This window comes from Cladophialophora immunda (assembly GCF_000835495.1).
Source record: "Cladophialophora immunda strain CBS 83496 unplaced genomic scaffold supercont1.2, whole genome shotgun sequence".
NCBI lineage: Eukaryota > Fungi > Ascomycota > Eurotiomycetes > Chaetothyriales > Herpotrichiellaceae > Cladophialophora > Cladophialophora immunda.
This window is the reverse complement of record NW_015622542.1, coordinates 746,496-774,236: the sequence shown is the minus strand read 5'-3', so window position 1 is coordinate 774,236 and position 27,741 is coordinate 746,496. Positions and strand designations below refer to the sequence as shown.

Below are 27,741 nucleotides of genomic sequence, written 5' to 3'. Positions count from 1 at the left end.
GGGATCCAGAACAGATAGTTCAAGGAGCCAGAACGGTAAACCGAGCTAGCTAATTAGCGCTGTGATGGGTGTCTGGGACAGATCAACCATGCGTCACCAGCGTCTTGGCTGCATTCACGGCAGGTCAAGCGAGAGCGCGTAGCCTCCCCAGCAAGGCTGAAAGCTACATGTGACTTCTATAAAGGGAAGGAATACGGAGGGAGTATAAACGTGTATTTCCCGACTTGAAAGGGAATAGAGATACCGCAAAGTATATACTAGGCCATATAGAGCAGAAGCAGTTTAGTCATTAACGTATATAACTATAGTAAGTCTACTCTCTCGCTCTTTAGCAATTTGAATTCGGCAGACCGGGCCCTCAATTCAAAGCGTTGGCATGCTTATTTCCCTCTACCATCGGCTCTCTCATCCTGTTAAATATGGCCTGAGCTTTGCCTCGAAAATCCCGCCACGGTCCGGTGTCACCGACCATTTCCAACCGCGCTTTCGACAGTTCCATCTCCCCAATACGGTTTCCCACGTTGTTGAAGAAAACCTTTCCATGATCAGTTTCCTTCCAATTCCAGCCGGCTTTTACATTCCATGCCTGGTCGAAAATTTTTTCTTCTAGAGGTGTTCGCCGGGCAGGATTCCGTCGTGTCGTGAATTTCGACGGCCGTCGCTCATGATTTTGCCGGTGGCGCCATACTACCGAAATAAGTCGATTGATCCAGCAGACCCCCGGTTTCTTCTACATACCTCTCCGGATAACCCAAAACAGCCTCCCCAGGGGAAGTATATTGGCTATCTTCATGATCAAGAGGTTGGTCTTCTCTAAGCAGCCACCGTACTTACTTCAGAGGAGACTTTACGAGTGAATAATATATATGAGGTATTTTAGATTAAGGGGTCTTAATGTGGCTGCTTTATATTTGTTGAAATACTATAAGCCCCTTTTGTTCTGTTGTAATGTCCCAAAGCGGCTCCATCATGTACGCATTGATATGCAGTTCGAAAGTTCTCGAATCCCGAGATACTTGCCTTTTAGGTCCCATAAGTTCTATTTTTCCTCCTTCCTACAATATCTTCTTACGAATCTTGAATGCGGAGGCACCGACTCTCCTTCAGCTCAACCTCCACGTAAGAAATATATTCGTTTCGAGGATAACCCGACTATGATTGCTGTGATCATTGGCCGGTAATCAGCTGTCGCACTGAGGGTTTCAGTCAAAGGAGGATGTTGTGTTGAACGCATTACAAAAGGTGTCAAGACTTGTGCTATTAGTGACCTGGAAAGACTCATTTCCACATAGCATGAGTCAGATGGCTTGATATTTCGCCTGGCCGTCGCTTTCAGGGCCTACGTTAGTGGTTTCTACCACTACGACTACCTATGGATATGTTGTTTTTGGGAGCGTGAACGGCAAGCTATTTTCGAGCCACGATACTATTCGATGCACAATGGGCGTGATCCTGCCAAAATCGGCGGAAAAGAAGCAAAAGATATCGGCGAAAGAGCCTAAGAGCCGAGAGTAGAGATGATTGGCAGCATCTTCCAACGTAAGACCTTTCCCGCCCTCGCGGATACGGGGAAGGAGTAACTAGCTCGTCTCGTGGCACTGGGCTGTGGACTTTCTCTTTGAGACACGGTATGGAAGATTACCCTCCGCAAGGAGCGCTGGGATGTCCTGAAAAACCCGAGGATCTCTATGATGAAGGTGTATCTCGCCGCCGTAGTTTCGCCTATAGGTCGACCTTCGACTGTTATTAGCTGCAACGAGTGATCGAAGTACTGAATGTTTAGCTGTATGGCCGACAAAGACTAATAGACTAGGCTGTGTGAGATGTGGATTGGGGATCTCGTTGATGAGGGTTTGAAGCCGATCCGAAACCAGCAAGACGATTTCGTTTCGTTCAATACGAAGGGAAATCGCTGTGGCAGCATCGCGCCATTACGCACACTGGAAATCCGGACGCGAGATCCTCGACATTGTGAGTCGCGAGACAAATGCTTTTAAGATATCTTCAGTGAACTGACAGCCACGAGAAGAGTCCGATCAAGTCCTCGAAATGGCTGCCGAAGAAATGGGGAGGAGGCAAATAAAAGGTTCGAAAATGGCCCAAACAATTAGAGCCCGAATTTGGATCCAGGATGAAATCGGTTCTCAATATTGGCTCCTCGAACGGAGCGAGCGACTTTCCCACAGCGATTTGTTGAGATTCACACCGTCCTTATAACTCCACAGATAACCTCAGGAATCATAGTCGTTTTGTAAATTCAGAGGAATACCATGGGCAAGAATCAAATCATCAGGATGCCTTCCGACAATAAACCGAGGCACACGAATCGGCAGCCTGTCGAGCTTGAAAATCCGACGCCAATGGCTAGTGAGAGGAGAAATTGCCCGCAATCACCGGTAACGTCCAACTTGTCCTGGGGATCCTATCACACTCTCTCAAGTCTGCTCTTGGAAGATTCTATATCAGGCTTGGAGTGTTATGTTCGAATTTTCGGTGGAGATACTGTAGCCTATGTGTATCCGCAAACCTATGAGTGGAGATAATGTGGACCATCGGCCGAATCGCACCACTGAGTGCAGGTCTTTAAACGCTCATGCACACTTAACAGGTCGGGAGCTTGACCCTTGATGGCTTCAGCTGATTCGTAGATGAAGAATTCTCTAGCGCAGGGCGCAGCTCGCTCTCATTGGCTATAAGTACGACCTATGGGTCCAGGTCGCAGAATGGCAGACAGCTTTGAAAGCGTCACGAGAAAATGAGGATGATTGGAGAAAGTGGGTCCAGGAACAAGGGTGATGACCTTCGACATCTATGGGACTAAATGAGATTGAATCCTCCCAGGAGCTCCAGATCCACGAGATTCAAGTGCCCAATATCAAGTGAATCTTTGGTATCAATCCAAGCAGGAGTTCCAAAGACAGGGGGATCCGGTAAGTTGAGGGCAACTCTCGTTTGACTCGCTTTTACCATACCCCTGTTCTGCCTATGGTGCTGCGCATGGTGGCCTTCCACACGGCCTTGCACGCGGTCATGGGCGCGTTCGGTCCGCCTCGCCTTTCCGATTGGAACCGGCCGTGCTTGAGCGTCTCCCCTCCCCCTGGTTCGCTCAAAATCCTCGAGCAGTAGGATCTCTGCTTGGGGATCGGTTGATTTCTGCATGAAAATTAGCACCTATGAGAAACGATTGGGCAGTTTAGTGCTTTACAAGATCTTCGATGCTGCGCGGCAAACGCCCTCCATTAGGGGTCTGAACAAATGTCACTTGCCCGCTGTCGGGATTGCGGAGGCAGACAGAGAATTCGAAACCGCAGATCTCCCAGAGCAGGATTGTTTTGTTGAGCCAGCCTCTCTTTCTCTTTCGTCTTTGTGTTGTTCTTTCCTTCCTGGTTTGCTCTTCTTTTTGTTTGACCATTGTTCTCTAGCGTCTAGATCTTGACTAGTTCCGAACTCACTAAAAACATGGACGTTTTATATGTACAATACAAAGAGGAGCCCATTCTGGCTCCTCCTCTTCCTCAGGGTCGCCCTTTACAGCCTTCCCCATTAATAGGTGCTACTTTTTTAGGATCCTATTCTGGTGCTTTCCCGATAAAATTCGCAGTGGACAAATGCTTGCCGCCGGTCGCCACTTCTGCGCAGAACAACTTCAACGATGTTATTGTGCACTGCCACACGGGCTTCTATCTTCGGCGCTCTTACCTTTCTTCTGACGAAGGCCTCCACGACCATATTTCAGAATGACTTCCCGACATTGGCCCCTGATGTGGGAAAGGGCTATATCTGGAGTAACACTTTCAGCACTCCACCAGAGGAGACCGTCGAGGTTCAGTTTGATAGTCTAGTCGGCTCTGTTGTCATCACACTGACGTGCAATTCCGACTCTGCGATCGTCGATCTCACTGCCGCAAGCAATGTTACTCCGGCCGGAACTGTACCGTCCCCATCCCCCAATAACATCTCCACTACCGGGACGCCCTCAGCGAACACCACTCCTTTTAGGACTGACAGTCCGTTCGTGTCACTATCGTCGATATTTACGGTGGATAGCTCCTCTCTTGGTCCTAAGCAGAGCACAAGCCTGACTCTTCCTCCAGCCACCACCACATCAACCAGCGGTGGCGAATTCCCCAGCCTCTTCACCGGTATAGCAGAACGCTCAAGCGTGTCTTTCACAACGGTACTCATATGGATTCTCCTGGCTCTACTTCCAACCGCGGCTTTCTGAAGCGACTGGTTCTGATACCTCATAGCTGATCCTTCTCTACCAAAGGATTTTTAGATAGTTACGTAGCTCATCTCAAAAATACATATCTCAATTCCCAATGGAGGCGATCCCAGAAACTAGAACGCTCTAATTTACAAATTCCCTTGATGGGAGCTCTTGATATCCGTAGAGAAGGTAGTCCATTTCTAACTATCGACCATTCACCGAAACGTACGTCCTTAAACTTCGAAGCTCTTCGAGATTTTTTCTCCTTCGGCGTGTTTGATTCCCCTGATAGGTTCGGGGGATGGAGTCTCGGATCTCACATTGCGACGGCGGTTGATCATATCTTGAGGATTAATCTCGTGTATACGAGCCACGTCCACTTCAATTGCGCTGGCATGCATAGAGAGGCCCTCAGTTGAGTCACTCGATCGGCAATCCTTCTCGGAATCTTGATTTCGACAAAGCCATCGAGGCCACTTGATGAAGACACCACAACCACACGACATCGTTCTTCATATGACAATACTTTAGAATCTATTAGCTTCGGGAAGGCAAGTCACACCCTTCGTGCAATGGAAAAAGAGGGCCACTTCGATGGGCAGCTAAAGTGTTATAACCCCTAATATGATAACCGCCTTAAAATTACAGGATGAAAGAATTTGATGTGGTGATATTTAAGCAATTCGACCTCCGATATGGATAGGCGGTGAACCATCTGAGAGGAACCGAATCGGGCTCCAGAGGCCTCTTCGGGAATCGATGTAGTGATCTAAATTAGCCAGTAATGATAAAATGAGCATCTCACCCATCTTTTGGTGACCGGTCATCTCGCATTCCCACCCAAGTGCTTCTTACAAAGCCTTCCTAAAAAGTATCTATATCTTCTCCCAACGAACAGCATGGACGATTTCTCTTCGAGAGAAGAGCAGGATACGAGCAACCTTTCCAACTATGACGACGATCTATCTATGGAAGCTTTGCTACGAAGGGTAGACGATTATCAGAAGATGGAAGAGCTAATGACGGTTGAGAGGCTAGAGAAAGAAATATCAGCCCTTCGATATCAGATCTCGTGCCAGCAGAGAAGCCTACACGCCATTTTAAATCTGCTAAAAGAAGCATTTGAGGCGGCTGTACTTATTAAGACGGCTCTTCAAGCATGTGAAGAGGAAGAAGAACTCGCTACTGCGGATTGGCTAGCTTTCTGGGGGATTCATATCGAGACGCCATCGGCTCTGGAGTATCGACCAATAGAATGGCCTCGAGATTGGATTTAACTTCCACTGAAGTAAGTCCACTAAATCGGCCGGCGAGCCTGTATCAGGGGGAGGTGGCACACCGAAATCCATGACTTTTTTGCCTCGATCATGGAGGGTTTTATGATCCAAGTGTAGATCCTTCTTCAAATTGCAGTTTTTGAATACTTTGCATTGGTAATTTCTAGCGTCACGGTACGCTAAGGATGGTTTGAGCAGGAAGGATTCTAAAGCAAACATTGCAGATTTCAATGATTTTATGCAAAATAATGAAAGCATTGAGGCTTAACGATATGTGAAAGATTTTGCGTAATTCCTTTCGCAAAAGCGCCCGTTGTTGCAGTTATGATGGCGATGACGAAAAGTGGAAAGGGGAAGGCTTATCTTCCGTTCTCAAGTGCCTTGCATTTCGAGCGGAGATCCCTCAGATGCGTCGTTACTCAAATTTCGATCACGAAGCTGGCTTTCCACCGTCCTCTTCAAAGCCAAAGACCATTGCCGATGATCTTCAAAATATTTCTTCACCATGTCCATAAAATTTTTCACACTGTTCCGTAGTCAGTCACCTAGGTTCAAGTTCATCAGAGAAAGACCATACCAGTCCTCGAGCTGATCGAATCGAGCTTGGAGAAAAGATACGCCCTGGTTGATCTCCTCTAGCTTGTCAGCTTCTGGGCACATGTGCGGACAGATGTTTGAATCATTCTCCTGTGGCGGAAACGTGGTGGCCGACTGTTGTGGTAGGTAGTTTGCTGCTTCTTGGACATATCCATTATGCATGGGCTGATGGCCAAAAAGAATCTGAAAGGCTTCGTCATACGAAATCCCGCCCGCGGGATTTTGGTTGTTTTGCGGAAAAGCCATTGATGAATATTACGCACACGTGAATCCACGCTGCCTTTGACTTTCCTGAAGTCAACTGCCAGGCGAAAGTCACACAGGACCAACACAAACAGGAAATATACTCTTGAGACATGCTTTAGGAGACCCGGGCTCTTGGTGAACGGAAGAGGTGGTCACCCCTTCGACATTGATTCGTTGAAGACCTAAGCGCCTGCACTGCTTAGGAGGCCGCATCTGACCTCATGGATGCAAGTCCGTACAGCCTCCATCATTCGTAATTCTGGATCCTGTAACAGGCGCCTGCCTGGACGTCAAGTTGCCAAGCGTCACTGCCGCGGCAAGGGTCTTCGGAGCCTATTCAGGTCCCTACGCCTAGTGGGGAATAGAGTTGGGGATCACTTCTGGCTGCACTGCCCCGCAGCAACATTAGCTGGCAGAGACCCAAAGTTGACCGCGAGACACAAACAATGCTGTCTACGCAGTCGCTGAGAGACTGCAAGAAATGGCCATGCTTCTATTTCAAGGGGTTAAAGATGTTTGTGGGCTCGCTCTGGACTAATTATAGGTCACGGTTGTTGATTCAGTGTGGACTTCCTTTCTTTTTAAAAGAAGGCAGCCAGCCAGCCAAAGTCCATTGAGTAGCACCCATTCAAAAATTTGACACAAAAATGAACTCTCGAACAAATGAAAGGTCCCCCATGGGCCAAGGTCCCTCTAGAGTACGTGCTGCCGAATATCTTCCTTCCAGACTCTTATCTATCGCGTAGGATCCTCCTGGCCTCGGCAGAACACGCGTGCCAACATTGGATATTCATGGCCTGAATGCCGTTTGGTCACGTTATCAATACGTGAACCAACAACTCGCCAGGCATCATAATCTGGTCCTCGGGCTCCAGCATGAGTGCTACGAAACCGGTGCCACCCTGTGGAACAACTTCCAAGCATTATGGTCCCAGAAGAACGCAGGAGACAAGTCTTTGTCGGACACCCGTGATGAACTCATTTCCAGGACCGAAGAGTTGCATGAGATGACTGTGAACAACATTGCTCTACACGAAGAGCTCAGAGTGGCCCATGAGCGGACCGAGGCAGCTTATTGTCGAGAGGAAGCGTCTGAAGACCGGTCCAGGAATCTTACGGAGCAGAACTCGTTTCTGCAAATCGGCCTGGTTCAGGCTCGTGAGCAGATCCGTGCCTTGGAAACCAATGCTTCCGTGTACGAACACACGGCTGCCCCTACCGATAACCCGCAGGACGCCATCGTCCATGAATTGAGCGAAAATGGAACACCCTCGCCGATGACCCTTCATGTTCCGGCCCGGGTTGAGGAAGTGGAAAGGCAGCATGGAGACGAGATAGGAAGTAACAATGATGGACTGGACAGCTCAGGAACACGTCTCTGGGAGGTAGGTCAGGAATCGAAAGAGTCTGAAACCACCGAACATCATCATCCCACCAATTTAACCGCCCCACCGGCCCCCCAAACGGAGCCAGCGACTTCACCCGGTAGCGGCGAAGCTACCAAAATCGAAGAGACCACCGGGCGGAGAGCTCGGAAGTACTCCAAGAGACCTCGGAAGGGAAAGAAGATTGTGCCTAAGAATCCAGAGTTGAGGGTAGAATGCCACTGAATTGCGAAAGGAGAGGGCGAAGGGCAGAGTTTGATGCTGTAGGTCGATCATGGGGTCCTAACTTATGCCACTCTTTTAGCTTATCCGCGTATTGTCTTGCGTTCTTTTGTCCGAGAGTCAATCTCGTTTGTGGAATATGTCACAGAAATAAGAGTCTTCCAACTGGGTCCTTGTGACGTCGCCTCAAGAGGAGACGTTTTCTTGTGAAAGCTACATTAGTCCTTCGTTGCTACCAACAGAGTCACAATTATCAATTGACCGTCCACTTTCATGTGCAGTGTGCAACAAACTATAAGAACAATCCCACCAACCTCCAAGTTTACATGATTACTTCCTCAGCTCGATGATCTCTGACGGGTCTGTTATGGTGCTCTAGGTATCTATGTAGAATAAGTTTCCTCTCTAGCATTTGGGATGTATACGCACAGTTCATCAACTAGACCGGACCTGGGTTTTCGTGACTTCAGTATTCTGACCAGTGCATAGGCCAAGTCTGCCGCTGATCCCGATCGCCATGTTCACCGTAGCGACGGTGCTTTCTGGAGTGAATAATGATGTAGCTAATCAACACAACAAACAGAACGCCTCCAGTAGAGCAAAGACAAAGTATGGCGAGAATTCCGGCTCCCATTTTATGATTGTGGAGGGTGAGAAAAACTTGAGTTGGGTTTGGAAGTAGGTCAGGCTCATAGCTTTTTTCTTGAGAGGCCTTGTCATCTTTAAAGATTAGAATCTACCTCGCGTTGGAAATGTGTGGGAGGGCGCAGCTGCTGGCGAAGTTCGGTCGATCCAATTCAAGACGTAAGCAACCACCAATGTCGATTGATAAACATGAAAACCTAATTCGGGAAGTGGGGCCGCAACCTTGCTAGGCGCCGTGTTCCTACGTTGAACCTTTTTAGCTTTGGCCCCATTCAAGCCACAGGCTTCCGCTCTATTTGGTGAAGACGCGCCGAGCGTCGAATGCGACCCTCTGTATCTCGAATCTACTCGTGAGTGTGTTAGAGCGAATGGAATTCATTCATTGTTATGAATGGCTATCTGAAAAGAGCGAATATGAACGAACGATAGAACATGAACTCCCCTTGAAGAAGGCTCTCGATAAAGTTTTTCCCGAATTTGCTGGCGCGGACCAACTTGAAGATGCTATATCCGTTTCTTCCCTCATGTCGAAGTAAGACACGGTGACCAAAACCCGCTTTCACGTAGCCGTATAGTTCCTTCTCGATGCCTTCGTGGAGGACGAAACTATCCTTTTCGTTGAAGGTGAGGGACTTCGGCATCGTCCTGGGCTGAGGGCCTGTGAAAGAGGTCGGAGCGATTGAAGCTGCTTGCTGTGGGGCTGGCATAGGTCGCGCGGATGGCTTTGGTGTGTTTAACAACCATTCACGAGGGTAGTCGTGCTGCTCATTGAACTCTCTCAGCCGATGATTGATATCTTCGATGGCCTCCCTCGCTTGTCGGTCATGTTTTCTCTTCAGTCGGTTGAGAAAAGGTTGCGCCTGCTTGAAGGCTTCAACATAGACATTGAAATCGACGACGTATTGGTTTGAACCAGGGAATCCCAGTGTCTCATTGTAGCCCCTGACGGCGTCGTTCGCTGCCTAAAGCTTTTGGATTGCTTCCGCGTTTTCGGGGTTATCCGCGAGCAAGTTCAGCCTCAATGAACACGCTTAGTACACCTGATTATGATTATCAGTCCGTGGCGGGACTCCGGACTGGCCACCATTCCCCGTTTGGTTACTGTCTCCCATTTCAGCGTCTCCACTAGAAACCTGGTTGCTCGTGACACCTGTTGAAAAGTCTTCTGCCCCATTCCAATCTCGCATCTGCGCGACGGTAGCTTCGTCGACACCCAGTTGCTTTGCCGCGTTATTGACTCCTATATTCAGGAGCATGCAATTATCAATCTCTGAGTGCAATGTCTGAGAAAATCAAGAGTAGGGGCTCCCACTTACTGTCGAAAGCCTCCCTAGCATTACTGGCCTTGTTATACTTTTCGTGCGTCAAGCACCCAAGCTGCTTGAAAGCCATCAACACGGCTTCCGCCTCTGCAGCCTTATTTAAGTACTCTGCTTGGAGGCCGAGGATCCCTCGGTAATCTGTATCTGTGCATTTCATCACTCTCTCCACGGCTTCCATTTGCTCCTGGGTCGCGCCGATTCCAGTGTTAGCCACCTCTCTGGTAGCTCCGGGTTCCTTTTCGAAATTCTCCTGGTTGGTTGTATTAGATGAGTGTCCTTCGTGGGCATGGCTGTGAGCTTCTGTCGGGCGCCTTGCGTTTTCTCCTTCTATCGGGGCACCCTCAGGCTCCGGGGCGCCCTCTGGCGTTGGCTGGCCATGGACTTGTCGCGTCAGGATATCCTTGTTAACGACAGTAGGATCGGAGGCTGACTCGCTCGTTGTCGCCATGCTTGAGTCTGGACTGAGACCACCGGCTGGGACTGTGCAGCGCAGATGTCTCCGATCACTTCGCCGTTCAGACGGTATGTGGAGGTTTTGCTAGTGGACGAACCTTTGAAAGCACCGAAGGCTCCCTCAGAGGGTAGACGTTTAAATAGGATGCAGTGGTGGACGTGTTGATGCTCTGCCCGTCTTCTGAGGGCCTAGAGCCCGAAAAGGATGTGAATTTTCCCTGATTTTCGATGCCTGATTCGGCCCTCCGCATATCAGAGACAATGGAGCCACAGTGCACCTGCAGGGATCTGTTTGAAGTCGCCTTCGGGACCCGATTGAATTCTCCCGGTGGTTTGGATGTCTCCCATCCAGCAGCAGTCCTGCAGCATCTCGAGCACAACCTGCGTCTGACATGGAGTTTACTCAGTTCCTCGGATGGATCGTCTTTGTGCATGCTACTTGCCGAGTTATCTGGTATCTTATCGACGTTACACTTGTTCCGTTTCGCCAAGGTCTATTCATCATCCTCCTAACCTTTGTTATGCATCGCTACGTGGGTCGACGTTTATGAAGAAAGGCTGGTTGTTGTTCCGAGGTCAGAGACCAATCAAATACATTCAAGTGATCAGCTGCTTTGACTACCTCGCCTGGAGCGCACATGAGATTTGCGACATTGCCCAGACAACACATCGCCACCTCATTCATTGACTGTCGAACATTCGGGTCACACACCCAACCTAGACGAACATTCAACAGTCCCCACCATCTATTTATCCCACCTCATCACGACCCTGACGCATGCCAATCTTGATGCTGGTCGTCTCAGCCGTTTGCTCAGATGTTTCCGCCTTGAAATCGTCTTCAATCTTCCTCTGCTCTCTTCTATACTCAAATACCGCATACTGGAGCATGTCTAAGCCATCTTTGACTGCTTCCTTGAAGACAAGGCTAGCGCTCACTTGTCTGTGACACTTGGCGAGTTCTGCTTGCAGGGCCGTTTTCTCCCGACTCAATTGCTCGATTCTCTCGGATGCCGTGGGAGGGACGGTACGTTTTGATGCTTGGAGCCTGCTTCTGGAAGCTTCGAGTGCCACCGACGAGCCTTGGCCGCGATCAATTAACTCGTCGATTGTACTCAGTGCAGGGGGCTGGTGCGACTGAGATAGACTGTGGGCTTTAGGTCGACGTGTCTTGTTCATGGTATCATACATTTGCCAGGATTTGACGCTCGAGAAGGGAATGATCACTTTCTGTGTTGTTCTATGCAAATATATTCCTCGAAAGTTGAAAATTCCAGAATCCAAGACTATTTTTGGATTTTTGGCCACTCTTAAAGGGGACCAGAAGAAGACCCCTGAAGCTCTGGCACGCACAAATTTCTTTTAGGAGAGGGGATATTTATCTGGCCGCTTTGAGAGGTCGTAGAACCGCTCACAGTGGAAGCTTTGGAATTGTGCCTGGTGAGTCTCCAGACCCACTAATGACTCAACTTTACTATGTATATTGCGACGACAGAAGGATCAGGCTTTGTGCTAGTCGAACAAATCTGCATTTATATTTACAAGGATGTCACGAGGACAAGGATCGTCGGAATTAGGAGAGGCGGGCAAAGGAAAGCCTAGGTGTCCGATTTAGCGTTCTCATGAAAATCCATCACAAACCTTGAACATTACAATTCTGGAAGTCTGCCTCGGCACTGCACCCTAACGAAATACTTTGACCGGGAACGACTTCACTGCCACCCTCCACGCACATCTCAAATCCACCTCGGCGCTTGTCAGATATTGAGCTACCTATTGATGTGCTAGGAACGTAGCCAATTACTTTTTGTATACACACCCTGGCGCAGGTGCCCTTATGAAGTAGACCTCTATTTGACAAATGAGGCTACAGGAACCAGTTGAGAAGGAGGATCCACTGCAAAATAGACGCCGAACCTCGCAGCTTCTTTACGCGCGCAGGTTATCACAAATGGCCATAGTTAGTTGCATGTATCCTCCACAAGTAACTAAAAATTGAATTTGTCAAAAGCATGTTGTCACGGTGTTCTTGGGACTTAATTTAGCCACAAATTGGTGAGAAAATGATAAATAGAGACTCTCATTCTGCTTGACCTCGCTGTGTAACTAAATGCAACGATTCCTGTCTGCCAAAGATTCGCAAAAATGACAAATATACAGCCTGCTCGAGTGAGCAATCCTCCTCTTCACTCTAACCCTGAAACTAACCAAGTCTGAAGCTCTACACCGAAGAATTAGAGGGTCCTGTTCATTCTTCTGGACTAAAGTTCCTACAGTACGATTGGCGCGGGTATTCCGAGCGCCTTGAGCACGAAAACCAACGACTCCATCAATCACTCACTGTGCTCAGCAACGCGAGAGACCAGGAACATGAAATAGTCGGTCGATTAGAAGCGCAGAATGCCAAATTAGAGCATCGCGCTGGGGAAATGACCCAGTCTCTCAATACAATCAACACAGAGTATTCTCGATTGCGCACCGAATACCATCGCCTAACACAAGCCCTGGCTCAAAGTCAGAACCGTGAGAGTATTGCATGGTCATCTTACGAACAACTTCGCAACCTGTTCTCAGGCAAGGCGAAAGACGGAGGGACAGATGTTGATCTCAACAACGCAGAGTCACTCAGACTTTGTATTGTCAATCTGGTTGTCAAATCTCAATGGAAAGAGATGGATATAAGAGGCCTGCAAACAAAAGTCAATACTCAACAGGCCGAGATTCAGAGACTCATGATGGAAATTGGTCGTCTTGAGGCTATGTCATTGAGCCCGAGCTCGTCAGGTGAAAGCGATGCCGATACAATTGAAGAGGAAAAGGAGTCAGTCGATCATTCATGAATGTCTCACCCGTCCTTACCTCCAAAACGGTCACTCTGCTAGCTACAAGGAAGAGATTAGTGAAATACTATGACACCTATCCGTGCCCTGTACCTTGTCGTGTCCCTTCGATCTATGTACATTACTTCATAGTTCAGCCCCAGGGCCATATACTATCGCTCTGTTGGCCTTGACATACACTCTTAGCTGGACTTGTTCGTTACATTGGACTTTATCATTTTATGCTATATCGGCTTTGGTATTTCATTGAAGGCCTGAGGGGGGAAGAGTCTAGTAATATCAGAAGTCGAAAGCTTCAGAAAGTGGAGGATTTCTGCTTGGAAGAATCGAATAACAGCTTTAGCTTAATGGAAGAATGAAGCTGGTACAAAAGACATCGCCGGGAAACTTTCGTCGACGAGGATTGTGACAACGTTGAGTGCAACGCGATCGCAGATATGCCCAAGGCGCTACAGGATGAATTTTACCTGATCTTTGAACAATAACAAAAGCTTTCAGGCCTCAATTTGAGAGAGTTAAGTTGAGCACGGTCGAATCGATAGTCTTCGTGAGGAGTGGGAGCTGTCTCGTTGAAAAGCGGGTGCTGAAGCGGCGAGGAAGCTGGCGAATGGTCTAAAGCTGGGTGACTGTAACAACGACTGTCTAGCATGCCATAATTTTTAAAAGCTGGCCAAGAGAAGGAAGTGGACGCAATCAATCTGCTTGAATCTGGTGAGTGATGGATGCTGGGATGATTCGTCGAAGGCCAGACTCGCCTACGATCATTGCTGTTTTTGTAACTACCGGCGCTTACTGCATACCTCAGCAACCAACAGTGGATCGATTCCTTCCAGGGTTTAGATGCAACATTAGACTATAATCCCTGCTTAGAATCAGCACAACATAAGGTCAAAATTAACACTAATCATGCTATGAATAACGGGCTGCAGAAAGGTCTGTTTCAGAATTAACATGATATCCTGGTTGCCGCCGAAGGGGCCCGTTCTGGAGCCCACATCAACTTGGCCAAGTTGATAAAGGCAGTTTGACCACCATACGTTTTTGCGAGGGACCGAAGAGCAAATTCAATCTGTTTCTCTTTTGTACTCTTCCAACTACAAAGCAGACGCATTATCAGTAACACGAAGCTATGCGCAGTCCACTGACACCGGCTTTATCTCTTAGTCCCTCACACTCTACAGCTTCTAGCGGCCAGGAAATGATGGTCCTGAAGCTCCACTTCGGTCTCTGTTCTCCATTAGAACTGTCACTCAGCCTAGATGATGTGAGTCTGCCCGTCGTTGCGATGAGCACTAGTGCTAACCGATATTACCTCCTAGTTTGATGCCTGCCTTCGGCTTTGGGTGGAATCTAATCCCAAACAGCATAATGCGATATTGTCTGTGCTGGAGAGGATTCTCAGCCAGGATTGCAACACCAATGGCTGCTACTACAGACACCAAAGTTGCATCGCAGATGAGCATTTCAATACCAAGCATGGTCAACCTGATGATCAAGCTAACGATGAGCATCTGATCTCACCAACGAGCCGACTGTCTCTGGCACTGGAGAGTTCAGGGGTGGCTGAGTTGAAGGCAGGCGGAGTTTGCCAAGAAGACAACGAAACGAAAGGATGTGAAACACTATCGAGAGAGGTTCAGCCACCCGTTAGCCAAGAAAATGATCCCAGGCGTTTGAGTGGGGAGCTACCGACGGATACAATAGCTGCAAGGTCAGGTTCGAAACAGCTAAGAAAGCCGAAGTCTACCAAAGGCGTGAGTTTCCGTCCTGGAAAGCCGGAGTCGAAAGGAGAGGTGGCCGACGATGACCCTCTGACAGAACCTATGCTGCAAATCATCAACCGTATAGGAGGGATCCAGGTTCTAGAAGAACTAGAAGACATAACCAGCGAGTTGAGTGTTCAGTCTCAACCGAACGGACAAAATCTAAGCGACCGATGCAGACGAAATATTCCGAAAAACTTGGCCAGTCGGCCCGATTCCTTGCGGAAACTATGGCTCCTAAAGGAGGAGCTTAGCCTCAGCGAAGTGAACGGGCAGATTCACCGACTGCGGAAAAGATTGAATTTAGCAGAATTCTCTCATACTTATGAGGTGTGTGTGCAACAGCTCGAAGCGAAGAAACCTTCTATATCTCCGCGGTTGGGAAGTGAAGCTCGCAATTCGAGGCAAAATCGAACGGTTATGAATCATTTCGTCGATATTCTATTCCCTGACACGTTTCCAAGGGATAGAACTAGTGGGAAAGCATATAAAGGTCGTAGGATGACCAGATATGCGGCCACCAGGAAGATACAGAACTGGAGGACCACTGGAAAGCCGTGGGCAAGCATTATAGCGCGCTTTGGTAAAGGAATGTTGCTACTCATACCGAAGGAGTTGTCAGACGAATGGTAAGTTCACTCCGCTTTAGCTATTGACGCTACGGTGCTATTGCTTTTCAATGCTAAGCAAAATGAAACAGCTTACGAACTATGTCGAAAGCCACTCTGTCTGCTTTCCTTTACCATATCCAGCTGCGAACAGCCGGTTTAGCAGATCTGTTGCAGGCGGCGGCGTCTTTGGTGGATGACATCTGCTTCAGCGATGCGGAGACCCAGTATCCCGAATCAGGCCATCATTTGAACTCGTCTCTGGATGCAATTGAGTCGGCTATGTATAACGTTGAGTCGTCCTCGGAATTCGCTCTAGCTCCTCACGAAACCTTTTTGGAAGCTCCTTACACCTTCTTCCTGGCACATCTCACCGCAGGGACGAATTTGCCATTCAATCTATGTTCTCCGTTGACATACAGTCACGACGCCCACATGCAGTCTCCGGGCAGAGGGACGGACAGTTACGGCGCTGATATCGCCACGTTGTTCTCCGACACTCCTATGCCACAGTTCCCGATCCTAGATATGTCCGATTCTGACATATCAAATGATGACTCCGGACCGAATTTATACTGCGGAAATCGAGATAACGCCACAACGTATCCGGAAGCCGAAGTGACCAATTCTCCGATTGATGAGCGACATTTCACTGCGGACGATTGCGACTTTTTGCACCCTATCAGTGATATGGAGAAAGTAGAGCTCGATTGCTTATTTGGTCTACAGTCGAACGACGGCTCTCCCAGTGCTGCTCACCCTACGTTCCACACCTGACCTGGATGTCACGTGTATGCCACACGAGGAAGGGGGAATCTTTGCAACTCACAGGGGAAGCAAAGAATGTTGCAGTTTTTGACACTAAGGCCAAGTCATATATCAACATAGCAGCAATTTAGTAGATCATTCTTGATACCTTTACTGTCCCGTTGAGGTAAGAATTCTGAGAACAATATCACAATTCATTCACACTTTCGGTGGGAAGCCCTAATCCTCGCTGGCGAGGATGATTCTGGAAACGTGATTTGGTGTGGGGTGTCGACGGTAGACATCCGGAGACCAGTTAAATAGATGATGGACCATAAGCTTTCCAATATAGTGCCTGATGAATGCCTTCTCTCCCTCTCCATATAGTAGAGGCATATGAATACCGAATAAGCCCATTAAACAATACGCAAGATCCTCAACCCTCGTCGTCTTCCTCTTCGAAGCCCACGACATTCTTTGAGCCACACTGGCATTTTCAATGTCGCGGTCAAGGAGAATGTTAGCAGGGATACCAGTGACCTTCAATATCACCTGTTGGTGGCTTGATTTTGTACCAATTTCTTTCCATTTCTGATCCAGAAATATTACCATCGAAGGAGCGATAAGTTCTTGAAGGGTCCGGGCTCAGCAGAATAGCATGTAGCTTTATAACACTGTCGCTATCCCATTAGCAAGTTCGACCCGTTAAAAGGCTTGGCCTCCGGTCGGAAAAAGTTGCAAATGTCTCTTACCTCACGAGCCTATGCCTAGACTGTTGGACCTTGTGAACTACCTCGCTCAGCACTTCCTTCAACAATTGAGCTCTTGTCCTGCAGCTGACTATCCCCATCATGCGCGGCGAGCTCGGCTGACATCTTCAACTCCTCCGCGGTCAGTCTGTGGCGTGTGTCCAGCTCTTCTTCGCCTGCGTCCGAGTCATCGTCCTCGTCCTGTGCGGCTTGCACATCGCCGACGATCGACATATTTCCATCCCCGGTATGTCGCCCCAGGGACTGTCGAGTCTCGTTGTGGTCCGGGGACCGGAAAAAGGAATGGTCTTGAGCCAACTGTTTTCGGTCGCAGACGTAACCCATGGGCGTGTGGGCGAAATCTTGGCCTCGACCTCGGGTTCCGAGCCAGGAGTGAAGGAACGTAAGCATCCGCATTTCTCTCAGCCTGGCGGTGCGGACCGCCTTCGTGCAAGCTGGGTTATCTGGTTCGGTTGAATCCAGCATCTCCACCGTCTGATGGTCGTCATCTTGGGCGTCCGAACATTCGAGCGATGATGCATGCATGGTGGTAGCTGGATCGTCCTGAGAGGGGCTTGCATCATCGCTCGACAATCCTAGAAATGTACGGATGGGGGCAAGTTCCTCGAAAGGAAAGTAGAGCCTGCCGGCGAAAATACCGACCTGGATTTTTAACCACAGGGGTGCTGCCCAGCAGTGGGGGGACCGAGTAATAGTTCAGGTCGTTGAACTGTAGCATCTTCAGAGTGACGGGTGCCGCGTAGGTCAAAAGATGCACCACCTGCTGAGGTGCCGCTCGGCACAACGGAATGAGCTCTGCCGCCTCTTCAGGGCTGACCAGGACGGCATGGTGCGTGGTCACACTCCACAGGACCCATTGGACTGGACGCTGCTCGGAAGTTAGTAAGAAGACTTGTGTCTGAGGAGGCCACAGCACAGGACTCACCAGAAAGTCATCATTGATCTTGCCGGACGGTACCACGACGGCTTGTCGAAACTCCGCCGAAACGAGAAGTTGAGACTTGGGTAAATCTACCACGTGCTTCTGTCCGGTCCCAGTGCGCTTCATGTAGGAGAAGGCAAGCTCCCAGATCGCGTCGTCCGTTCTCAACGCGCCGTTCAGGACAAAATCTCGAAGCTCAGGGGCGATGCCTGGAAATGTCCGTGGGTGGAAAAAACACTGGTCTCTGTCGCTCGCGGATGGTCTCGGCCTCGACAGCCACCTCGCGCTCCTGCTCCACTTCCTGCAGCGCAGACGCGTGCACGGCGTTGCCCGTATCTCGGAACGCCTTTCTTCGTCTTTCCAGCTCCCGGACATGCCTTATCAAGTTACCGTGATACACAACAGCAGGAACGCGATCCTTCTGCTTAGGGGCTTTCCCGGTTCGTGGCCCGTAGAGGGACTTTAGTGACTGCTCTTCAGGGTCTTGGAGAGATTCTAGATAGGCCCGTCGTTGATCTGGATCGGTGATGAAGCGGGGATGGTCGTGAGCGGCTTGCGTGCGCCGGCAGTAATTTACCCCTTGAGCATAGCACAGCGGCTGGAGATTCTCCAGGCCCTGGCACGTCTGTTCGAGGAGCCAGCACACCACGTCGTGCGAGTCTAGGTGTCCGCCGTCAACCTTACCGCGAAAGTCAAGGATCGATTGGTGCACCTCAGGGGGCGCAAAAAAGGTGATGGACTGCGTCGTCGCTAGCTGCCTCAGTCGTATTACAGCCTGCACCGTGTGGTCTTTAGTCTGCCCGAGGCTGAGGGTGACGGCGCCCCGGGCACGAGTCGGGAATTTCATGTCGGTGCCACGAGTGTGCGACTCGTCTAAATACACTAGACACGCGCTCAGGTCCTCTGCGTATGAGGACGCGAGGAGTGGAGTCCTGCGTCCAGCGCGCGTCACGACCCAAGCCTTATTGTCCTTGTCGAAGGACACCGCGGCCTCCGCTCCGACGTCAATCTCGAGCCACATCCTGGCCAGCGTGGCGTTCGTCATCTCTAAAATCAATGCGCCGGCGTCGAGCAGGATCCGAATGCCCATGTGGTAGAGTTTATATAGGAGGTCAAATTCTGACAATCGCCGGTAGAATATCTTTCCGCCAGACACTTCTCGGAGACCGGCGAGAGAATAAGCCCGATTACGCGACTGCAGAAGATACGTCAGTACTTCAGCGTTCGTGTGCGCCAGACCCTCCATGTCGTCCTGCTTAATCGTGAGAGGCAGGAGGAGACGATTGTCGTTGGTGCCACTGAAACCTGTGGTCAGGCTGACTCTCCTACCCGCCAAGGGAAGATCCCATCCACTCGCCTGCAGCTTGACCTTGAACTGCTTGGCATGCTGGGGAAACACGAGGTGATTGAGGAAGTGGTCGATCGCGGTCATACTGTAACGCACCCCACACCATATTTCGCTCACTTGAGACGTATCCTCGATGTTGATCGACGTCCAATCGCGGTGGCTGTCGGACAGACCGGCTGATCCCTGCACCCATTGCTCGTACTCACGAGCCGGATCGTCCGACTGCGAGATTTGCTCCAGACTCTGCTGCAGCTGTTCCGGTGACAGTCCTTGATAGTAGAAGGACAGACACGTCAACAGCAGGGAGACATCGACGTGACCCCATTCGGCCAGGTTGGATGGAACGCCCTTGGAGAGGTACGGCACCGCCAAAGCTCGAGCCGGGTGAGGGTGTAGTCCGTACTGAACATTCCAACGGCGGCTCAATGTCAGAATAAGTAGCCGGTGGACCAGTAGACCACGGAGTAGGTAGATGACGTGTCCTTCTGAAGGGCTCGTTCGGTGTATTTCCGAGACGCTTTCCACGGACGCCCTCGGTGGATTGGCTTCAGTGATGAAGGATTGGAGTGCCATTCGGTCCTGCGGCAAGAAGTTCTCGACGTTCAGCAAGGTGGTCCGCCCGTCGCAGATGTCTGTCACGATGCGCTGTGTCAGAGCGTGCTGGACGTCGGTTCGGAGGAAGTGAATGAAAGGGAAGGCCCCGGGCTGGCGTTGGACGACTTGAATGCTGGACTCGAAGGATTGCTCGAGTGCGGATAAATGAGAATACACCAATTTGAGCACCATCTGTATAGTTCGCCACCGACAAGTTCCACCGTTGGCGGTCAGCTGTGGCCCTGACGGGTAGATGAGTTGTGTCTTGACCGCCATGGTGAAATCGCTTTCGTCGTACACGTCTCGGCTCTTGGTGGAGAGCCATCGCTGCACGTCGACCATTCTGATCCCTTCCTCGACCTTTCCGTCCAGGAGACGCTGCTGACCCGAGAGCATGAACGACATAATGTGTTCAGGGAGCGCTATGACCACCCCCGAGCCTTTGAGCATGGACGCATGAATCTCCTGGTAGGTCTCGATCTGCTCGCGGCTCGACGATATCCGGCGGGAGAAGGGCACATGGCACAATTCCCGACCCAGCAGGCCACCCAGTCTCGCCTGCAACAGTTGAGCAGTCGGCAGGAGCAACGCCTTGGGGACGACCACGCGACACAGAGATTTACCGTTTGCGAGGATAGACGCGACGAGAGGGATGATCGTCGAGGTTTTCCCTTCACCCATATTCAGCTGCAGTACAGAGTTAGACCCGGATGCGGGTGAGATGATCTGAAAGGCTACTTCGGCCTGGATCGGGCGAATCATGATGTCAGCATCGATCTCCAGCAGCAGCCAGTCGGCGTATTTTTCGACATCCCAGTTGGTGTGGCCAGAGTTCCTGACTTCCTCCTCGACCTGCTGAGTCCTGCCACGTCGGTTGGCGTCCTGTATTCGAAGTAGACGCTGAACTTGGCTGATCTCCAGGCCCAGAGCGATGATGGCCCTTCGCATGGAAGGAGTCATCGGCGTGGGATCGATGCTGCGTAGCGTCTCAAGGACGCATACACGACTGAGTGGGGGCCAGAGACCTGCCATTTCTAACCACATGGCCCCAGGCTCGTTCTTCTTCACAGCATCGACTAACTCGCGCATGCACGCATCAACAGCGGTCGTCGCACTGGCGATGAGCAAATCCAAGTGAGCCAGATCGACTACCGGTTGACGTGGCTTGACTCGGTCTCGGTAGGTCTCGAGGGCGACCATCGAGTGCCGGAGCCCACGAAAGTATTCCTGCCTCACAGTGGACCTCGAAATCGGTATTTCTGCCACGATCTGATTCAGCTCCTCGAGGTCTGGGTGTCGGCGTTGGGGACGCGCTGCCGCCTGACGAGATGACAAAGGGTCGCCGATGTTGACAGCCGACAGGTCAGCCAAGGGACCTTCTTTGTCGCGCAGACAAAGTTGTGACAGGGCCACGCTGCGTGGAGCAGGCACACTGCGGAACTCGGGTAGTATCTCTCGCGTCTTCGCAGGATGAGAAGCCGTGTATCGGTCGAGGACAGCCTGCACCTGCCACAGATGCTTTTCGAGCGTGTGGTGTTCGAATATGGTATGCCATTCGATCGCGATCGAGGACAGAGCAAGGTCGAGATCCAGTGTGGACGTCACTGTTTGTCTCAAGTCAGGTCGGGGACACGGCCACTGCTTGGACAAGGAGGTGACTAGGGCTTCCAGGTCATGGACCACCTGCAGCTCATAGGCTCTCTGAGCCGCAGCCAACGCTTTTCGTTCTCTTTGGTTCGAGCAGGATGAGCCTCCCACGGCCGTGAACGGCAAAGCACAACAGCTCAGCATGCGCTTGACGTACTCTGCGCGGGGACGGAAACCCGGGCGAAACTGTATGTACGATGGCGACGAGGGCAGGTCAATGCATTTGAGCTCTGGAAACAGGCAGAATGCCATCAAAGTGTGAATGGCGCGCATGTCGATTTCTTCGCGGAAACTGATCGTCGCCAAGAGAAATATGAGCTTGTACCTGGCCTCCAGCCCGTTCCGCCGACACATGTTGACCAATGGACCCCACGACGAGGCGAGGTTGAGATCGAGATGATCGCTTAGGCGTATCTTGTCGTACGTTACCGTCCCGTCACCGTAACCGGCGATCGACGGCCATTGCTGCATCATGAGGTGGAGGGGGCCGATGTAGGGAAGCTCTGCTGGCCACCTGTGAATGAGGTGGACCACCTCGAACACGTGGTCCTCGCTCTTCTTGTACTCATGGTAGCCACGACCACGGTAAAGTAGGTCCTCTGTGCTTTCGGTAGCTGTGGCGGTTGCGCTAGCGGTCCACTCGAGCGGCTGGTACACGAGCCGTCGCGCTTGGGCCCGTCGCACGAGATGAGCGTCTCTGACATTCGACGTGGCTATCTTCGACGGCAGAGGTCGGCCAGCGGCTTTGTCTTCCAATTCAAACAAGGCCAGCCGATCAGACTTTTGTTTGATAACGTTGACGAGGTGCAGATATCGCTCATCTTGGATGGACACCGTGCGTTCCGGGATCCACGTGACCGTTTCCATGACGCGGAGGTCTTCGGGATAAAATTGATGCTTCGGCGTTAGGTTCGCAATCGAATCGAGAATTGTCGTAATTGCTTCGCTGGCTGGAGCATACGGTTGACAGCCACCCGCCTGTAAGATGTGGCACGCCTCATCCGCCCCCGTCTTGCCCGTGAGTGGGTCAGAGAGGCAGAAGGAGGTACATGCATATAAAAGAGCCTTAGTGTAGTATAGTCGAGGCTCTGATGCGCAGGTCACCCGCCCCAGCACCTCGTCTAAGTAATAGCGGCCTAAAGCCGGGTCGTTCCTCTGTATCTCGACGTCGACGTGCATACCTCTCCGCCGGATAATTGGTGGGCCCAGGGGAACTAACACACTTCTTTGACGGGGATTTTGGACATCACGGAGGACCAGTTGAGAAGAGAGCCCGTACCAGACACCAGCATCTTGGTTCTCATCAATCTCCGCGTGCAGTTGTCGACACTCGAGCAAGCCCCGCTGGTTCAGGACGAAGGTTAACTCGTGACGGCGCAGCTCGACCGCTAAAGGATACTTCGACGGCTGAAAGACGGTGATGTGGCGGGGATCTTCGAACCCACGAAAGACGCTGGCGAAGTGGTGGAACAGATTGCTATGGGGGTCCAGCAGAAACGATTGTCGGCGTCGGGCGACTCTGGTAACCAGGTCGAGTGTCCAATTGCCCGGTCCAGTTCTCCATGGTTTCGCGAGTTTCCTCACCTCCACGACTCGGTCGTGCAGGTGAAGCCAGTGTACACAATCGTCCACCAATGATGCAGGTAAGTCAAACGTCCCGTCTCGTTCAAAAAGGTTCGCAGGGACATATTCCCACACACCGGTCGGGGCCCAAGCCCGCACGATCAGATCACCTCGGCGGTATCCAAGATGGATCTCATGGTTTTCGGGGCTGAAGGCGAGCTTGTAGGTCATGCCGAGGAGGGTGGAGGGATAGACTACTAATCGTTGATTGGGAAACAATCGGGTAATGGCGTCCTCGTGCCGCCATTGGGGCGGAAGCTCCTTCTCGACAGACCTGCCATTGAGCAATAACGCCCCTGTGACAAGGTGAAACTCGATGCTCAGGGCGGCGCAGTTTTGCATGCCCGGGAGATCAATCGTGGCCCACAGTCCCTCGTGTCGCCCCTCAAATGACACAGACGTCGGCTCTGTCGAAAGAGCTTCTCCAGAGACGGCGTTTGCCTCGACCATGGCCTCGATCAACGTGCGAGGACTCGCGTAGATGGACATTTGGACACGCTCCTGCAGGAGGGTTGCCATCTTCAGGTCACGAATCAGCATACTACGCAGTAGTGGAGGGAGCTTCTCCAGGCCCTCGGCCAGGTTCTCGTGCAAGGTGATAGAGGCTTCGAGGAAGGCGACCAACGCCGTGGCGACGATGGGCTTGTGGGGTATGTGTGTCAGTCCTCCTGCAATCGGGGTCGACGAACGACTTTCCGAGCAGTACATCGTGAAGGTGCGGCGGCACAACAACGCCGCCCACATCATACAGCGAGTCAATCGAGTGGAAGTGCTCGTGCTAGTCGTCCACCAGAGCTCTCGACGAATTGTTCTGATCCAATTGAGCGTGCAAAGGCGGACTTTCTCCAGGAGCGGCGTGGCCTTGACGCAGGCATCATCGCTTCCGAGGCTGATAACCTTCAAGGTCAGGCCAAGCATCACCTCCATAGAGTGGCTCTCACGCCAGTTCGAGGCGATGGCGGATACCCGACGGTCGATCTGGCTCAACAGCCTGACGCAGAAGGACTCATCTCGGAAAATGAGATTCGTCGCATGAAATTTGTCAACGTCAGGAGGGCCGGTCCGGTGAGACAGTGTCTGCAACAAAATCACGACGGCATCGGAACTGAAATTGAGGTTCGAAGACCCAAGTTCGACGAGGATGGCAGGCCACAGACGTCGTCTGTCGGCCAGCAGGCCCAGAAATGCCGTAAATTCAGGCTTGCCCAGGGCGGGAGGGCAGCCAGGGAGGGCAGCTAAGACCTCATTTGAAACCACCTCGGCTTTGGCGGTCAGGTATCGTCCCGTCGCAGGCTTCGATGGGTCCGAGAGGGAGCCGTGGTCAGTAGAAGTCTGCGGCTGGAAGGGTAGAAGTCGCTGAGGGAAGTCAATCTGGGCGAAAGGACTGCGTCGTGGCAGTGGCACCCAGCAATGGTGGTCGAACGTGATGTTGCGCAGGTGCTCGGCCGGCCATAGCTTTCGATCAGTATCGTAATACTCGAATCTAAGTCCATTGTCGACACAAACCTTCTCGAACGGAACCGGATAATGGACGTATCGGTAGTGAGTCTGCAAGAATGATTTCGTGCGCGACGCCAACGTTATTCCAATCTTGCAAGGCGTCGGTCCACGGCAGAATTGGGCATAGTACTTTTGGCACGTGATGAACGGTTCTTTTGCTGTCTGTTCGACGTTGGGCAGGCCTAGAGTCGCGGCCAGCGACCACGTAGCGTTTCGGTACGCGACGCAGAACTTCTGGCATTGTAGTTCGACGAGCACGGCTTTCGTCTCGACAATGCCCCTGGGCAAGGCCTTCTCGATCCTTTCGATTCTCAATGTCTCGACCTTCTTGGTCAAGCCGCATTTACGGCACTTGTCTGCGTCGTGCTCTGGGACCAGCAGGTCACCGACGAGTGTAAACTCGCAGGCGAGATCGGCCAACTCTGCGGTAAGTCGCTGGTGTTGGGCATCTCTCTCGGCCCATTCGTTTTCTTTGTCGAGCTGCCGTTTAGCCTCCCTTTCTTGAACGGTTGTGTACAGCCGGCGAACTGCAGAGTCGCTGAGACTACTATCGAAACAGCGCTCGGCAAAACACTGGGGCCTCGGGGGATCGTATATCGTCTGTTTGCTTTCGTCACGCCCAACGCCGGCATGTCGCCACGCGAGATAGGTTTGAATTTCGTGAAGGCGTTTCAGATCAGAGTAGGATAAGAGGAGCACGCAATCCAACATACGGGGGTGAAAGATTGGTCGGTAATTGGCGGATTCGGGCACAAGTCGACACAAGAGCTGATCCATCATGACCCATAGCCACATGGAGACCAGGATCATTCGACTTCGCTCCACCGTACCGACTTCGTAGCAACGACCACGCGTCAGGGACAGATATGACGCCATATCGTCCGCGAGCACCGCCACAGCATGGGCTCCGGCCGCCTCGTCGACGGTTGTCGCTTTGCTGTCAGCCTTAAGGTACTCGTCTTCGACCTGTGCCAAGTTGGAGTATTCACGAACGATTTGGCGCACGGCTCGATCCATGACATCCACATTGGTCGGCGCCTCTCCCGTTGGAGGCTCCTGTCTGACACGTTGGAGGTACGGCTCACTGTTGATCAAGGTGAGTCTGAGATGCTCCGGGCTCGCGAAGCGAGTCCTGAACGGGGTGATCCGACGCTGCATTTTGGCCTTGTAGCGATTCCATGCGTCCTGCAGATTCGCGCGGGCACGCCTCGTGGCTTGGCGGAGCATCGGCCGTACGCTGCGGAGGATCACGTCTAGCGCTGCAACTGAAGTGGCGTCGGTGCCGGCTGTCGAGATCTGGTCGGTTTCCATCTTGGCCATGCGCCGACAAATTTTGCGGAGCAGAAGACTGGAGAGATCTGCGGTCTGACAGTCTACCGCCTGCGCCAGCAGCCGAGATTGGAGCAGACACATAATTGCCTTGTACAGTGCCCGGCCTACTGTGGGATTGGCCGATTCCTCGAGATGACGCAGCATCCCCACCCTCAACAGCAGCCAAAATGGTGATCTCCTCCAGGGGACAAGAGCATCCTTGAATCGAACCTCATCCCTGATGCGTTTAGGAATCGGTCGCACCGTGACAGGCCGTCCCAATCCTTCCAGTATCGCAATAAGGAGCCCAGTGATCAAGGCTGGGTTGGCGGTGTCTCGCGGTTCGAACGCGCCTGATCTCGCCTTTCTCGTCACGGCACCAAATTTTTTAATGTTCTCCACACTGGCTCTTTTAAGAAATTCAGAGAGATGCTGTTGAAAGCTTTCATCCGCGAAGACGTCGGCGGGGATGGCTGCCGCTGAGGTGGGGAAATTCCACTGCAGTGCATTTGTGCATTGGAGGACTCTCTCTGCCTGAGCGGACAATTCCACCGCCTCGAACACGATGTGACCTACCCAATCGCTGACGAGTTTTCAGTGAGACATTCGCGTATAGGGATGAACGGCAGATCTCACCCGACACCATTGCGCACCAATAACCCGGCATTTTGTTCGTCGATGTGGATGAGGAGGATTTCGCCCGTCCGCAATCGGCGAAACGCACGTTGAAGCTGTAAGCTGTCAAGATGTGCTGCAGTGTGGATGAAAAAGCCGTAGTCGAGAGAATTCTCGAGAAGTCGCAGCTCTTCTTGAAAGTGGTCTCCGACGGCCGTTCGTAGCTCGATACAGGCATCCTGAGCACGGCGAAGAAGGTCGCCGTCAATCTCGGGAAGGTCCTTGTCGACGTGACCCGGTAGGTCAGGTGGGAGAACGATGTGGTTGGCCACTGAGCGAAGCAATCTGGCTTCGACGGTGGCCATGTCTGTGCGCAATCAGGAACCACGCGTCGGAAAAGAGGCGGCAGGAGACCTCAGCAAATCACATCAATGTCGACGAGGAGCCTCCATCAGTGATGGCAGTGATTGAGGTGCTCCTCGACCGTCATAGTGCAACATTAGAAGCGATTTGAGTCGCAATGTGCAATACTGCACAGCCTTGTTGTCCGGGTGCACTTTGTCCTTTTGGTGGGAAATGGCTTCCCGCGCCTTTGGCGGTGGTGTCTCGGAAAAAGTTGCGGTCTGATCCTTCTGACGTCCCATGATTGGTCCCTCTGGCGCCTTTGCTTGTCAGGAACAGGCTATGCTGCATCGAGGGGTCGATGCAAGTTCAACCGGGCTGCGTACGTGATGAAAATGTCTACAAGGGGGAGCATGAACGGGCTGACACCCCCCTTCCCCGGTCACACGATGTGCAGGAAGCGGAGTGCCAGCCCGGGCCCCTTGTATGTGGCGGCTCGGAACGTGTTGGTGGATTATTGGCCAGCACCACTAACCGGTGTGACAAGCAGCGCGAAGGCACCGAATCAAAGGTTGTGTGGACTACAAGTAGACTTTCGTTTCGTCTTTCTGAGGATAAGATGGTTGTTGCTTGTGCCATTCCTAGTCATGGCTTAGTCGAAGTCAAGAAATTCGGATCAAGTTGCAGGTGGCAGCGACTCTGAGTCACCATTTGGCCACCGGACAGTGCCCGGCATCTGTCTCAGGAGAAAGAT

The 27,741-nt window shown here is 51.6% G+C and overlaps 5 protein-coding genes across 5 annotated transcripts; 3 read left to right on the top strand and 2 right to left on the bottom strand.

Moving 5' to 3' along the window:
• Nucleotides 1-3,652: 3,652 nt before the first annotated feature.
• Nucleotides 3,653-4,225, top strand: PV07_02623 (uncharacterized protein; the record flags this gene model as incomplete). Its single annotated transcript, XM_016389246.1, has 1 exon — nt 3,653-4,225. One exon carries the CDS (start codon nt 3,653-3,655, stop codon nt 4,223-4,225), a length of 573 nt encoding a protein of 190 aa, XP_016251148.1.
• An 8,250-nt stretch (nt 4,226-12,475) lies between these two features.
• On the top strand, nt 12,476-13,247 carry PV07_02622 (uncharacterized protein). The gene is made up of 2 exons (XM_016389245.1): nt 12,476-12,526; nt 12,577-13,247. Exons 1-2 carry the CDS (start codon nt 12,503-12,505, stop codon nt 13,195-13,197), a joined length of 645 nt encoding a protein of 214 aa, XP_016251147.1. The 5' UTR covers nt 12,476-12,502; the 3' UTR covers nt 13,198-13,247.
• A 1,012-nt stretch (nt 13,248-14,259) lies between these two features.
• On the top strand, nt 14,260-16,516 carry PV07_02621 (uncharacterized protein). Its single transcript, XM_016389244.1, has 3 exons — nt 14,260-14,461; nt 14,517-15,589; nt 15,661-16,516. The coding sequence occupies exons 1-3, from the start codon at nt 14,327-14,329 to the stop codon at nt 16,343-16,345; spliced, it is 1,893 nt and encodes a 630-aa protein (XP_016251146.1). The 5' UTR covers nt 14,260-14,326; the 3' UTR covers nt 16,346-16,516.
• Nucleotides 16,517-17,082: 566 nt separating this feature from the next.
• Nucleotides 17,083-18,133, bottom strand: PV07_02620 (uncharacterized protein; the record flags this gene model as incomplete). The annotated part of the gene is made up of 3 exons (XM_016389243.1): nt 17,083-17,660; nt 17,728-17,953; nt 18,011-18,133. The coding sequence occupies 3 exons, from the start codon at nt 18,131-18,133 to the stop codon at nt 17,083-17,085; spliced, it is 927 nt and encodes a 308-aa protein (XP_016251145.1).
• A 70-nt stretch (nt 18,134-18,203) lies between these two features.
• PV07_02619 (uncharacterized protein) lies at nt 18,204-27,010 on the bottom strand (the record flags this gene model as incomplete). The annotated part of the gene is made up of 2 exons (XM_016389242.1): nt 18,204-26,613; nt 26,667-27,010. 2 exons carry the CDS (start codon nt 27,008-27,010, stop codon nt 18,204-18,206), a joined length of 8,754 nt encoding a protein of 2,917 aa, XP_016251144.1.
• Nucleotides 27,011-27,741: the final 731 nt, after the last annotated feature.

Bases quoted from the DNA above. Each gene is read 5' to 3' on its own strand.
- PV07_02621 (XM_016389244.1), top strand. From the start codon at position 14,327: ATGCGCAGTCCACTGACACCGGCTTTATCTCTTAGTCCCTCACACTCT. The intron at 14,462-14,516 runs GTGAGTCTGCCC...ATTACCTCCTAG, and splicing joins TGTCACTCAGCCTAGATGAT to TTTGATGCCTGCCTTCGGCT. The intron at 15,590-15,660 runs GTAAGTTCACTC...AAAATGAAACAG, and splicing joins AAGGAGTTGTCAGACGAATG to CTTACGAACTATGTCGAAAG.
- PV07_02622 (XM_016389245.1), top strand. From the start codon at position 12,503: ATGACAAATATACAGCCTGCTCGA. The intron at 12,527-12,576 runs GTGAGCAATCCT...CCAAGTCTGAAG, and splicing joins CAAATATACAGCCTGCTCGA to CTCTACACCGAAGAATTAGA.